The 14,319-nt window shown below is 39.8% G+C and overlaps 1 protein-coding gene and 1 long non-coding RNA gene across 2 annotated transcripts in view; one reads left to right on the plus strand and one right to left on the minus strand.

Annotated features, from left to right (window-relative positions):
• The window catches only part of LOC115084277, a 74,800-nt gene extending 65,363 nt beyond the window's left edge, over nt 1-9,437 (minus strand). Inside the window, exons 1-2 of the long non-coding RNA XR_003854512.1 lie at nt 9,299-9,437; nt 214-337 (exon numbers count right to left, since the gene is read on the minus strand). This is a non-coding gene — a long non-coding RNA (uncharacterized LOC115084277). The remainder of the gene's footprint in view (nt 1-213; nt 338-9,298) is intronic.
• DYNC1I1 (dynein cytoplasmic 1 intermediate chain 1) overlaps nt 1-14,319 on the plus strand; it is a 693,069-nt gene that overhangs the window by 559,426 nt on the left and 119,324 nt on the right. The window contains exons 15-16 of the mRNA XM_029588927.1: nt 5,402-5,542; nt 10,204-10,329. Of these exons, the coding sequence (XP_029444787.1) occupies nt 5,402-5,542; nt 10,204-10,329 (267 nt within the window). The remainder of the gene's footprint in view (nt 1-5,401; nt 5,543-10,203; nt 10,330-14,319) is intronic.

Genomic DNA, 14,319 nt, shown 5'->3' on the forward strand with positions numbered 1-14,319 from the left:
TTTGCTTTTGGTGCTCTAGGCAAGCTGCCTAATGGAAGCGCCAGCCCTGTGTTGCTCTGTGACAAAGCGTTGGGAGGATTGTGGGGAGGGCATTTGAAATGGAGCACTGCTGAGCATTCTTACAGTTTGAGCAGCTTCTAACAGTGGCCCGCTGAAAGCATTGGGGATTTTTTTATTTTTTTTTTGGAGGCTTGATTATCTGAAAAGACTCACCTGAAGTTTCTAGCCTTAGATGCCAAATCTGGTGAATTTCCATCCCCTTTTCAAAGATTTATTGGACCCACAGACGGATGGACGGATGGATATTGATACCTTTTATGTAATTCTTTCCAGCATTCTGTATGTTGGAAAGCATAAAAAATGGTTAGAAACTGTTGAGCAAATAAAATGAAAACAGTTACTTATTGTGAACTAATCTGTTACATGTGGAATATGGTATCATTAAATATGGGGTAATGCATTTATTTCTATGTTTATCATTTGGACGGTTTTCTTTGATCAGTGGCAGTAAATACACTGGCCCACAGTGTGGTAGATACAAACTTAACAGTATTTTGTTTTAGCTTTCCTTAACATTAATGGTACTGTGGGACTACAATGCATTCACATTTCTAAGCATTTGGAAAGTAGTCTATATTTTTATTGTCAGCACAGGACTGAATATAATAGATGTGTGCTACAGCCTGTTATTTCTGTTTTTAAAGCTAATGGATGAGCTTCAGGAGATTGGCAAGCACAACTTCTCCCCCCTGGCTTATTGCATGTGAGTGTGCATTAGCCCATGAGGGAGTTGAGTGGCCACCCTTGCATATGGTTTGCTTGCTCTTGGCCAAATTTGACACATTTTTAAAGTTATATTAAAATTCTTTATATACCACGGATCGGTTTACCAACGAGACATTGGCCTTGATTCAGGAAATAATAATATTAACTCATGACTCTTGTCATTGGCAGACCAGAAAACAACTCTTAAATGCCCTGGGAAGATTACACTGGATCAGGTTTTATGGAATTCTTAACATCAGTCTAATTCTTTTTGCTACGCTGTTGTTTCATTCTCTGGGTAACTGGTTATATTTTAAAAAGGAAAGGTAGAGTTAAGGATCAGCAAACAAGTTGTAGGTGAAACCTTTTAAATTGGATTAACTGAATACATTGCTGACAAGCTTCCCAGGGTTAGAAAAGGAAAGTGTGTCTTTCATTAAAAAAGAACAGGTAAAAAAAAAAAAAGCAAAGCAAAAAACAGACTGAAGTGCGTTACATACTGAGAATAACAGGATGTGTACATACTGCACTAGTTGTATATTTTATTTATTCAACCCCAGTGGAATCATCAGAAGATTCTGGAATGATGATTTGGTGCTATGTACTAGTATACTAAAAATGATGTAGCATTTGTCATAAATAGGACACAATATAACTTGGATATTACTTTTTATTATCTGGAAGCCTTAATATCACTAGAGTTGTCTCTATATTAAAGTGAAATGACAAAAACCATATTACTTTTAAACTCTATATCAAAAAGACCTTATCCTGCAGTGCATTCAGTTCACCCATAATGTTTTACATACACAGAAGCCTCCCTAAATGTATTGCTCAATAGTTTCTAAAATGTTTGGATATATATAGTACATCTACATATACATGGAAATTATTTGCCACATGGGGGGAAGCTTTAAAGCGTTGCCCAACCGGATTATGAACTGACAAAGAAACCTTTGGAACATACAAAAAAAAAGTGTGAACCAGGAAGTTCTCGGCATGGCAAAAAAAAAACAACCCAGAAAAGTGAAACAAATATTTAAAAGTACTGCAAGGAAACACCACTGTTCTATAAACTAGTAGCATGATTGTATGCAAATTATTTATATTCCTACCTTATAGAGTTGTTATACTTAAATAGTTACTAACAAAATAATGTAGATGTTAAGTGAGCAAATTAATTTCCATTATTCTCTGCTCAAACAAACATGCACGAATAGCGTTTTTAATCTGGAGATGATGAAGATCAGATAGAAAAATGTACCTTCAAAGAAACAAGAAAATCGTGTGGGAGAAAGTCATTATTTTACACTAGGGGTTTACTATTTAATTAATGATATACTATCTGTAAATTAATTCTGTGTGCATGAACTCTATGAAATTACTTAGCTAAATATATAACAGATATTATGTCCAGATTCAGAATAATACATTAGTGCATTACATAAGGAATACCTAGAGTAGTGGAAAGTGTAGCATAAGGACTTAAAGCTTGTGATGACTAAAATATAATTGTGTGTGTATAACTTTTCTGTTTGATATCCTATTGATATGAAATTTGGTTAATCTCTTAGGTAGGACATGAGGAATCTGACCGGGTAGGATTTTTTTTTTTTTCAGATCCAGGCAAAGGCACTGACTGCAGACACACACGTGTCTGTGTCCCAGAATATAGACTGGATTAGTACTAGGTGAAACTTCTTGGACCTTTAAGTGCTTGTAGAACTGTGAGATCTATTCAAGTCAACATTCTGCAAAGAAAACACTGTAAAAATCTTTTAACATATGGCGAAAATTGTATTAATGTATATTAATATATATTCATTTTCGACATGTTAAAAAGATTTTAATTTATTATATTATAAACCCCACTTTTTAAATATCAAGGTGATAGCAGTGGCTTATTGTTATTCTTTCAGCTCGGCAGGTGTGATTTCTGCATAAGAGTGCAATACGGAGAACTACTTTAATTATAACGGCATGGTTGTGCATGTATATAGTCAGATACAGAACGAAGGGACAAACACGCAAAAACAGACAGGAAAAATATTGCTGGAACTTGAGGGAAGATTTTGAATGTGTTCCAAAAGCAGCGGTGGGGATTGTTTTTTTCTAACTAGTGTCGGGTCACATGGGGGGAGGGTTTCTGTATCATGAAGGGATAATTAGCTCTCACCACCCCCTTTTCTCCTCCTAATTGAAAGTTTCAGGCCCCAAAACTTCAGATTTTTGAAAAGCTGTCGGATGAGCCCTTAAGTGGCCCCAGGCTCCCGCACTGCGCTGTTTCCACGGGGCGCGTTAAAGGCAGCGCCGCGCTCTCGGGAGGGAGCTGGTGACGGTTGGGCCCCACTCAAGAGGGCGGGGGGGGGGGGGGGTGGCATTGAAAACTAAAAGGAAAGGATTTTGGAGGCAGTGTTGAAAGGGACCTGGAGAGTTAGTGTCCCATCAAGCTGACAACGTGTGGAAGTGAAGCTGGCAGGATGTATAAAGCATAGAATGATTACCATGCTACAGGCTGCCCCTCCACACACGCACCAGCAATTATTTTTACAGTATAACAACGTGTTTATCAGTGAAATACATTTGCCAGAATATTTGGGAGTGGGGGGGGGGGGGCGTTGTTTAGACTGCAAAATTAATTTCTAAGGGACCCCGTGCATGTCATACGTGCAACGGATCCTTCCAACCCGGGACTTAATGTGCATGTTCCTCCTGGCACTGTAAAAAAAAACAAGTGAAATCAATAGCTTTACACGTATTAACCATCTGAGCTCGGGTTAGAAGATCTTGCCTTGCTAATGGCTCGCTCACTTCCCCGTCCAGATGTTTGCGCCTTTAAACAGAGCCCCTGCAGCCCACTGGCGCGTTGGGACAGCGGTGCGGGCCCCTTCCGCGCATGGCGGTCCACCCCCTGTGGCTCTCCTAAGGGTGCGGGAACGCATTTGCTGGCCAGAAACCTTTCTGTGTGTAAACCTACTAGCTCAGCGCCCTTCAGTGACCCGTAAAGCCTTCATCCTCGGCGATACCTTTTTCTGCTGATGTTGGCAAAGGGATAAAAAAAAAGCAGGAGGAAATGTTGGGGTGCGGAATGGGGGAGGGGTTCTGCCCCCCCCCCCCCCCCCCCGCATTTTCCTACTGCAGTGGAGGTGGCTTATTGCTTCAGTGCCTGCCCGTTTATACCACCTGAAGTCACAGGACTTGGGGGGGAGGGGGGTCCCTTCCGGGACGGGCTGAAGGGGACGGAGGGGCGACGGCTAGCCGCCTTCCCTTTGCCCTACCCTGGTTTGAATGCTGCCCCTTTCGCGCGTTCCGAAAGAGCGCAAACTTCACTGAAAGCCATTTCCAAACCTGTCCGGCCATCAGAGTATCCGTAACCTGTGGCTCCTGTAACAACTCGGATAGAAGCGGCTCTCCTTTAAAGTTTGTCTCAACTGTACCATGTTTTTAGATTTATTTTTTTTAGATTCAGGAAAGCTTTTATATGATATTTATTCTGATCGTATTCAGCTCCTTCCTCTTGAGAGATTGTGTATATCTGCGAAGAGGCTGATGGAGATTTAAAAGCTAAAAATCACTGTATATTACACAAGAAAACGTGGGAAGAATTCATTTCTTTTTAACATTAGGGTTTTCATTGTCATCTAAATTCAATTTTTAAATTAAATGATCAGGAGTTTAAAAAAAAAACAACTGTCAGGCAGAAATTGGAGAAGACAAATCAGATGTTACGAAATACTACAGGTTTACCCATGACCTTGTATTTCTGATCGGCTTTAAAACTTGCTTTGGTTTTTTACACAGAAAAATCATGTCCTTAAAATTAAAAAAAATAAAAATAAAAAAATCTCCTGCTTTAATTTACACGGCAGGCAATTGTTTGTTTTATTTTCTCTCTTTCAATGAATCTGGGGAGAAATTCCTTAGCGCGCAGGGGAGGTTGACAGGTTCAAATGACCCCAGAAGAAAGGCAAGGGATGCGCGCCTTCTGCCGTCACTTGGCTGCAGAGGCATAAAGATCGGCAAATTAAAAAAAAAAAAAAAAAAAGCAAAACCTATGTTTTATATCCTATAAGGTGATACCTTGTAATTGGACTGACAATGCATGTCTGGACTATCTTGGGAGAGTTAAACTTTCTTGCTCTGGTACGAATTGGAACCTCAAAACTTTTGGTGGCACGGCTGGCCGGCTCTGCGCTTCTCCACCGCGCCGCTAGATGGCAGTGGCCGCCTTCGCTGAGCAGGCGGCCGGCGGCGGCTCTCCTCGAGGATCCCTGGATCCTTATCATCCCAGACCGCGCAACCTGATTCATTTCTAGGAGGAACTTTGCAAACTGCCCTGCAAGGATTCCAAGCTAATGAGCACACTGTTTACCTGCCTGGAATGTCTTGAGTAATATTTTAGCATTCTGAAAAATCCCACCTTTCTTTCTTCTCTGCCTCCCCTCCCGTCCCCTTTCTTTTTATTTATACTACTGGACAGTTGCTCTAACATTAAAGTTACGGTACACCTTTGCAGGACTTTCATCTCTCGAGTTTTATGACACTTTGTAAATGTGCAAAGTTTTTAATTAGACTCGCCAGACAGCCTGAGGCAGCACTAGCGCCACAAAGTCTTCGTGTTCTTTCTGCTTTGCAGCACAACAAGCCGCTCTACTCCTTTGAAGACAATGCAGACTATGTCTACGACGTCATGTGGTCACCAGTGCATCCCGCACTCTTTGCCTGTGTGGATGGGATGGGGCGCTTGGATCTGTGGAACCTGAATAATGACACGGAGGTGAGCTGGGAGTTAACCCTGTAAGGGCCGGGGAGGAGGGGCGGGGGGAGCTGGATGCAACGATGCGCCTTTAGAGTGTTCTAATTAAACTAGTAAGCTCAAATAAGAGCACCGCCTCAAATATGTCTTAAAAAACAAAATAAAACATCTCCTAGAGGTTTGTGTTTGTAATTGGGGGGGGGGGGGGGAGGGGGAATGGAGGGTGCTATAATTTAGGACAGGTCTAAGCAAATTACCCACCCCTACACGGTTGTTATTAAGCTAACACTGATATATTCAATTTAAAATAAAAGTAAACAAAACCACACACATTTAAGATGGAGAGAATTAAAGTGAGAGAAATATATTCCGGGACAGGATTAAAACCCAGTTTTCCTATCATTTTCATTTAAAAATTAATTAATTTGTAATTTGGTTCCATCGTATTCAGGTATTAAGACTGCTTTCTACTTGTTCTCATCATCGTATTTAGGTCGCTCTAGGGAACTAAGATTTGCAACAATGTTTTCATCTTTCATTAATCTAGAAACTCAAAACACAAGATTTTAAGCAGTAGTAAAAGTCCAGTTAAATATTAAGTGTTCTATCTTTCCATAAGAATTGACTTTTTCTAGATCTATATTACCTGATAGCTAATACATGTGTAGAAAAAGAAAAGTTTTAAGGAAAGACAGAACATTTAATATTTAATTGGATATATGTGTTAGTGTGTCTATATATATATATATATATATATATATATATATATAATTTTTTAATGATTACTGTGGTAGTTCCAAATTCACCATAAGGCCTATAGTAATACACTGTATACATTTAACAAATGTATTTAAGTTAAGGATTTATAATATATATTTATAGTAAATGTTTAATGTAAAACTTGAAATTTATTTAACAAATGTATGTTCATGATCTCTCTCTCTCTATGAGTTTTTCAGTAAAATTCAAGTGGGTTTCAAAGTCTCCATAAATAATGGTGGGCAGGTAGAAGGAAGACTCTCGCAAGCTAAATGTCAAAAGTAGCAGCGAGGAAAAAAAAAAAAAGGGTGGGGGGAGGGGGGCTTTTGAAGTGTTCAGAGCAGGAAGCACAGCAGCCTTTTTAATTAGAAAGTGTACAGCTGGAGGATAGACAGAGGGACGAGCGCCTTCAGATCGTTTTTGCCCCTGGAGGAGGGAGTATGTCCGTCAGGTGTTATAGTTTAAAGCCAAGAGACTTAAGTTTGGAGCTAGTCTATACCAGACTGGTTCTATATATATTTATGTACACACACATATATGTATATATATATATGTATTTTAAAATTAACCCTCTCATTTATGAAGCACACTTTGTCTCCATAGATCACCCAGTGAATATTTAACAGGGAGTCCTGGTCATGTATCATTTGTAATTCACAGCAAAAAAAAAAAAAAAAAAATCTTTTAGAGCATGAAAGAAAATGTGTACAGCAGTCTGCTTCTGTGAAAGCAGTAGCCATTAGTAATCACCTTGAAGAGTTGTGCATACAAATATTTATGGTATCATTCTGAGTTTTATGCAGAATGGTGATCTTAATTAAGGCAATTAACATCATTTCTGTTTCTACTATATTATTTAATCGTTTACACAGATTTAAAGCCTTACTGCTTGGGAAAAAAAAATGCAGTGCTTTATTTTACAGAGATTTTTGTTTTCCCTAGGAGCAGAGAATCCTTTATAAAATGGGATCCTTAATCCTTACCAAAATTTAATTTACTGATTTTATTTTTCAATAAAATGTCCAAGGAGCACGGTAGCTTGAAGCTATGTATATGTTTAGACATTTAAAGAACACAAAAATTTGTAGCAAATGCAATCGTACATTGAACAATGTAATTACAGACAGATCTGAATACTATATTAAATGAACAGTTTTGCATGTTTTTGTAAGAATAATAAGTACATTAAATTTCAATTATGGAGATTTATTTCTTAAAGGTGACCAAAAAAAATATCCGTGCTTATAATACAATATGTTAATAAATGCCCTTAATAAATGCTCCCATTTCTAACCTTCCAGCTTTATTTGCACTGTTGCAAGAAGTGTTGGCAATGATTAAACATGATCCTTTGGGATGAAAAAGAAATCAAAACTGCTTTGTTTAAAAATCAGTTTTCCGTTCACTGTATTTGAATCCTGTTAATTGTAATGGATTGCATGGTTAGTTTAAAACAAGTGATATATATATAATAATTAAAAAAAAAAAAAGCTGTGCCCTCTAGCAAACTGGACAAGCTCTATTCAAGAGCAAAATGTCAGATTAGGAGTTAGATATGCCAAAGAAGAGGCAGATGAATATGTGTGCAATCTTTATTATGTTTGTTTGCTAAACCTAATATTTGCTTCTGGATTAGTGTCCAAGATATCCTGCAGTGTATTGTGCAAATATGAATTATGCTAACACACTTCTGCAAAGTGTTCATTAACAGTAGATAAAGATACCATCAGGTGCCCTGCTTTAGTGCTGTGGAGCCACAACAAGTCCTTCTGGTTTTTAGGTTATCCATCTGTGCACATTAGGAAATAAGCTGGCACCACTGCATACATGTGGTGTTATTGGGAAAATAAGATTGTGCATTTTGAATTAGAAACATGACTCAGCTATTGCATTTCTGTGCTGCCCATGCAAAGGAAATCTTCCAGAGGTGCAGTATCTAGAGGGACTTGTAGCCTGAATGTGTCCGTAAGTTTGCAAAAGTGGTAAGAGCTCAGTTCAAGAAGAGAAAGTTTACATAGACAAACAAAACGCTTGGGCCCCTGTTCAGAGATGTGTAAAAAAATAAAATAAAAAATATATATATATATACATGAGAAGACAGAGCTGAATCTCCCCCTTGGTTTAGCCCAAATATCTTTTGTTTTTTTTACAAGATAAGAAAACATGGGGAGATCGTTTTGGTATCTGCATGCACAAGACTTTTTCAGAATAAAGGCCTTTGGAATTATTTTCATTTTAGGTGTATTTTTAAAGGAACAACCCCAGCACACTAATCTGATATTAATGTTTTGGTGACCATGAAAGTATTTCATGATGTTATCGAATCTAGAACAGACTTTTTACATTTTATACAGCTTAAACCTGAAGCAGTTTAACATACTGTTGAGGTCTACTGTTAAAGAAATACAGCTATGCATAGTACTTACACAATATAGAGGCATCCTACAGAAATTATTTAAAAATTATATTTGCCCTTGAAAATCCTGAAGATAATTCAGCGTGGCATGCGCAAAATCCCTAGTCTTTGAAGAAATCCACCTCATTTACTTTCATCTTTTGATTTTGTTTCAAAGTAACATTTAATTAGTCTAAGCAAATTAAACACAAATCTTTGGTTTCGTTTGTTGTTTAGGAGTCCACATTTCCACAGATGGAATTGCATTAACTTATCCCGCATAGATAGATGCGCCGTGGCGATCTTAAGTGGTAGAGACTTACATTTTATAGGTTGTCCATTACTTGCAAATCATCAACCTCCGTTTTTGACATTTAAACAGACTATTCTGATGTACATAACTTCAACTACACCATACTTAGGGTGGCAAAATACTGCAGTGGTAATCTGGAAACTCCAGTTACATACTTCCAGCTCCTGGTTTTTAAACCAGCTCAATAGACCATAAATGCTGTTTATTATTAAGACAACAAAACAATACACATGTGCTGAAGGAAAACAGTCATCTCATGCTACCCCCAACCTATTGCTAAAGCACTCTGCAAGGAGTTTGTCTCACTTACTGACGAGCAGGTTGCTTGCAGCACAGAAGCTTCTAGAAAAGATGGCCTGTAGATTTTGACCTGCGGAGCCCATTGTTCTGAGGCACTGTGGCTCAATCTCACTGCCTCTGGTTAGAGACTGCAACAGTAGGAAGCCGTGAGCTTCCAGATATTAACGAGCTAAGCAAATAAGACTGCTTTTAATAATGCTGCTCTTCTGTCTGACTGGCTGTGCGCCATGCAGCTGGCATCCGTGTCAAAGTCTGCAGTGATGCTACTGACTTATGTGAACTCTGGCATACAATAGATGTCAGGCTTTTGGTTGTGGCCCATTGTGGAGTCACATGTAGAATAAGGAATTCTGTGACCTCCACACAAAAAATAAATGTGAAAATTAAGCATCTGGTTTTCTGTGGTCATTGCCAAAACATTAAGCTGTATTCTTTGTATGGAAGCATATTTATTTTAATGGGGAGAGTTTGATGATCACCGTTTTCATGGATTTCAGTCATCTCTGTGACATCTTTGATTTGAACTCTGCTTTTTAGTGGGTGCAGGGGGTCATCTGTAAGAGCCATTGAATGCGCAAAATATATTTCAGCATATGCAGTATTGAAAACTCAACTGTTGCAGTTATTGTTGTGTGCCTATAATCTGGGAAAAAAAATGTTCATGCCATTGATTGCTCTTTTTATTGTGGAAACTATTCTTTTCAATTAAAAAAAAAAAGTCTCGCTCCCCCTCTACTCAGTGAAGCCTGTGATGGGAGAACAATGAATCTGTGTTCCCCCTCCACTAGTGATGCGCTACTTTAAGCTATGTTTGGCAATTAGTGACTCATGTAATTAAGCATATCAGTGTAAACTAGCATACTTATCAATAAAACAACATTATCAGTATTATTTTGATTATTATTTTTGTGCTAGGTTCCAACGACGAGTGTGACTGTCGAAGGTGCATCGGCACTGAATCGAGTCCGCTGGGCTCAGGGCGGTAGAGAGGTGGCGGTTGGGGACTCAGAAGGCCGCATCTGGATCTACGATGTTGGAGAGGTACTTGTATGTGTTCGCTGAATTATCTGGGTAGAATTTCCCACAAAATGAAGCGTACAAAATTAGATGAGGTGATTCAGCCTTAGAGTGTGGCACAGGATCTGTGATCACATCAACCTGAGAACTATTTCTGTATTCTGGAGGCCCGTCTTCGGCTCAGTGAAGTGGGATTTAAAGAAAATGTGAGCTGGCATGCAGTGTCACAAACCTCCTTTGAAATACTTCCAGCACGAGCCTGACTGTAATTGCATTACAATGACTCAGGGCCTGATCTAATGGTATATTTTTCTGCCAACCACTGGGATTGACCAATTCTGGATTTTGTTTGGTGCACAGAGCCTTTCTCTGCTATAGACACCTAAAAGGACTGTGAAAAGAATATAGCCAAGGGCAGATTACAAGAAAATAGCAGCCCGGGGGATTTTTTTTTTTCAAATCCAGCCCATGTGGTACCTGTCTGACTTCCTTGTGCGCTTTCCCTGCAGAATTTGTTTCAACAGTTCCCAAAAGCACACCAAAATGACCCTTCAGAGGTATATCATGTGACCTAGAGCCTGGCAGAATTGAGCCAAAAAATTTGCAATGTAAATTTCAAATTTTTCCTAAATAACTAAGTAGCAGAACACACCCTACACCAGTGGTGAGCAAACAGATTTGTGGGCCCCCTTCCATCCATACAATCGGTTGCCATCTGCCCCAAGTCTGGTTACATTTCTCATAATTATATCTTGTGTGCCTGCTGTTTAAAAATATTTTATTGGGTTTTGGAAAATTTTTAAAAGTTTTATATTAATTTAATTATTGGATGTGCAGCTGTTTTGAAATATTTATTCTTTTTATTAGTATGGCTTTCCTATTACTGATTTATATTTCTTGGTTTGATATTTTATGAGGAATGGTAATGTTTCTCTCTTTCCATTGTTGCACTGTATATAACTTTCTTGTCAACCAATCAGTTTTTGAATCAGTTGCCAAGTAATGTGACAACCACAGTGCCAGCCATTGTCTGACACACACACACAGTGTCTCAAACACAAATACCCACACACACACACTTTCAGAAACCCACTTTATGCGTCTCTCTCTCTGATATGAAGACACCCACACATACACTCTCACTCTCAGTGTATGGGTGTGTCATAGAGAAGGAGTGTGTATAAGTGTCTTTCTGTGTTAGGGAGAAAGACACCCACACGTGCACACACACTCTATGTCATTGTTCTGCTGCTCATTTGCTCACACAGTGAGTGCTCCTGGTCCAGTACTGCCATAGCATTATGTAAAAAGTTTTTGCTTGCTGCCAGCCCTACCCCAGCTTGCAGCAGCCTTCTCCCTTTCTCATTCCCACCTCCCCTCTTCTTGACACCCCCACTCCAGGAGACTCACTGGTTCCACAGCTAGTTAACCCTTTCAGAAAAAAAGATCAGCCTACAGAAGCCTCTCCAACACTGCACAGGCACTTCCTCTTGGCTCACTCCATCCCTTTTTCTGACTGGAGCTTGCCTCCACTTCTCCTTGCCCCCACCACATTCTAGGCATTACCATTCACTAAGTGTTACACAATCTGCTGCTTTTATGGTCCTCAGGCTCTGCATTGTCTACCTACTCCAGGGGAGGGGTGAGAAGACCAGATGTATGTCTGTACCTCCAAGACTTAAAAAGAAAAATGAAGCCCTGGCTGAGGCTGGAGAGAGCCACAGGACCCAAAGCAGTACAGCTCAAGAATCCTGCTTTTCCACGTGGATCCAGTGCAGCCAGGGATGGTGCAAGGGTATTAGGCATCATAGGTAAACCTTATAGCCTTGAACCCCCAGCCCCTTCCTCTCCACACCCAATTAATTATGTATCTATAATTGTTTTTACATTATAAAGGACTTTCAAAGTACAGTCTTATCACTTACAGCATGTACATTACAGTTACATGCACGGCTGTGGTGCCAACCAGAAAACTCCACAAAATAAAAATAAAGAGACACTTGGATCCCTTATTGTATTAAGCCTATTGTTGTCACACATGCAGAAGACAGATCAAGCCCCACTAAATACAGAATAGAGACCATATAGTATAAATAGAAATGTGCAGACAAAAACTGAATTGGAAACTGCAACAAGCTAGATCCTATATACAGTGCAACAATGGAAAGAGAGAAACATTACCATTCCTCATAAAATATCAAATCAAGAAATATAAATCAGCAATAGTAATGCCATACTAATAAAAAGAATAAATATTTCAAAACAGCTGCACAACCAATAATTAAACTCATATAAAACTTTTAAAAATTTTCCAAAACCCAATAAAATATTTTTAAACAGCAGGCACATCAGATAATACACAATAATTAAAACCAATAAGAATTTTAAAAATCCCCTGCTTTCTATACTTTATGAGAGAGCACACAAACTTTCTCTTTCCTCACATGCATGCTGGCGCACACACACACACAAACTCCCTCACACTCACTGACACATACATAGACACACGTTCTCTCACACCCACTGACACATATACACATACATCAGTCATAAGAACATAAGAACATGCCATATTGGGTCAGACCAAGGGTCCATCAAGCCCAGCATCCTGTTTCCAACAGTGGCCAATCCAGGCCATAAGAACCTGGCAAGTACCCAATAACTAAGTCTATTCCATGTTACCGTTGCTAGTAATAGCGGTGGTTATTATCTGAGTCAACTTAATTAATAGCAGGTAATGGACTTCTCCTCCAAGAACTTATCCAATCCTTTTTTAAACACAGCTATACTATCTGCACTAACCACATCTTCTGGCAACAAATTCCAGAGTTTAATTGTGCGTTGATTGAAAAAGAACTTTCTCCGATTAGTTTTAAATGTGCCACATGTTAACTTCATGGAGTGCCCCCTAGTCTTTCTATTATCCAAAAGAGTAAAAAACTGATTCACATCTACCCGTTCTAGACCTCTCATGATTTTAAACACCTCTATCATATCCCCCCTCAGCCGTCCCTTCTCCAAGCTAGTCCTAACCCCTTTAGTCTTTCCTCATCGGGGAGCTGTTCCATTCCCTTTATCATTTTGGTCGCCCTTCTCTGTACCTTCTCCATCGCAATTATATCTTTTTTGAGATGCAGCAACCAGAATTGTACACAGTCACACCCACTGGCTCAAATAGACATACACAAGCACACACACATGTGCTCAGTCACACCCACTGACACATATGCACACATGCACACTCCCACTCTTTCTTGTTTCCCTTGTGACTTCTGAATGTATATATTAAAAAAAATTTACTTACACTAGTGGGTAGGAGGGATCCAGGCAGAGATACTAGCTGATGGCTTTGCTGTGGGAAGAGGTAAATAGAAAGGCCCAATGCAGCAGGATGGGGTTATTTTTTGCATCGGCCCCAACATAAGTGGGGCTATCAGCAAAAATGAGCCAAAAGCCATCCGTCATAGCCTGAGACCTTCAGCCATGGTGAGGCAGCAGCGAGAGATCTGATGGCTGTCTCAGAAAACAAAGAGAGAGCAGGGTAGTGTGAGGGAAGGCCTCGGAACGTTTCCTGCCACCGCGGTGATGGGGGAGGGGCAGGGAGCGATCCCACAGAGCTCAGCAACGCCGCGGAAAAGAAAACAAACAAAAATGCAGGCCTACAGAGCCGCGCTGCGGCCGTGGAGACAAGCAATGAATGAAAAGCCATGGAATCGCGGCTGCAGCCGCGGGAAAAGAAAAAAGCAAAAACAAACAGAAATGAGCAGAGAGCCTTGGTGGCGGCTGCTGCTCCGTGAGAACAGCTGCTGCAGGCCAGGTTTAATCACAGTGGCTCCACTGCAGTCAATGTCATGTGACTGGCCTGACCGGCCCACCGGGGCATGCTTGAAGCCCCGATAGGCTAGTCCGCCCCGAATATATCAGACCCCCTGCAGCAGCATGGAAACATTTCACTACTAAAGTTTTGAAGATCAACTTTTTAAAAATATTTTAGAGCAGCTCGCTTATTGACAG

This window comes from Rhinatrema bivittatum, chromosome 2 (genome assembly GCF_901001135.1).
Source record: "Rhinatrema bivittatum chromosome 2, aRhiBiv1.1, whole genome shotgun sequence".
Lineage (NCBI taxonomy): Eukaryota > Metazoa > Chordata > Amphibia > Gymnophiona > Rhinatrematidae > Rhinatrema > Rhinatrema bivittatum.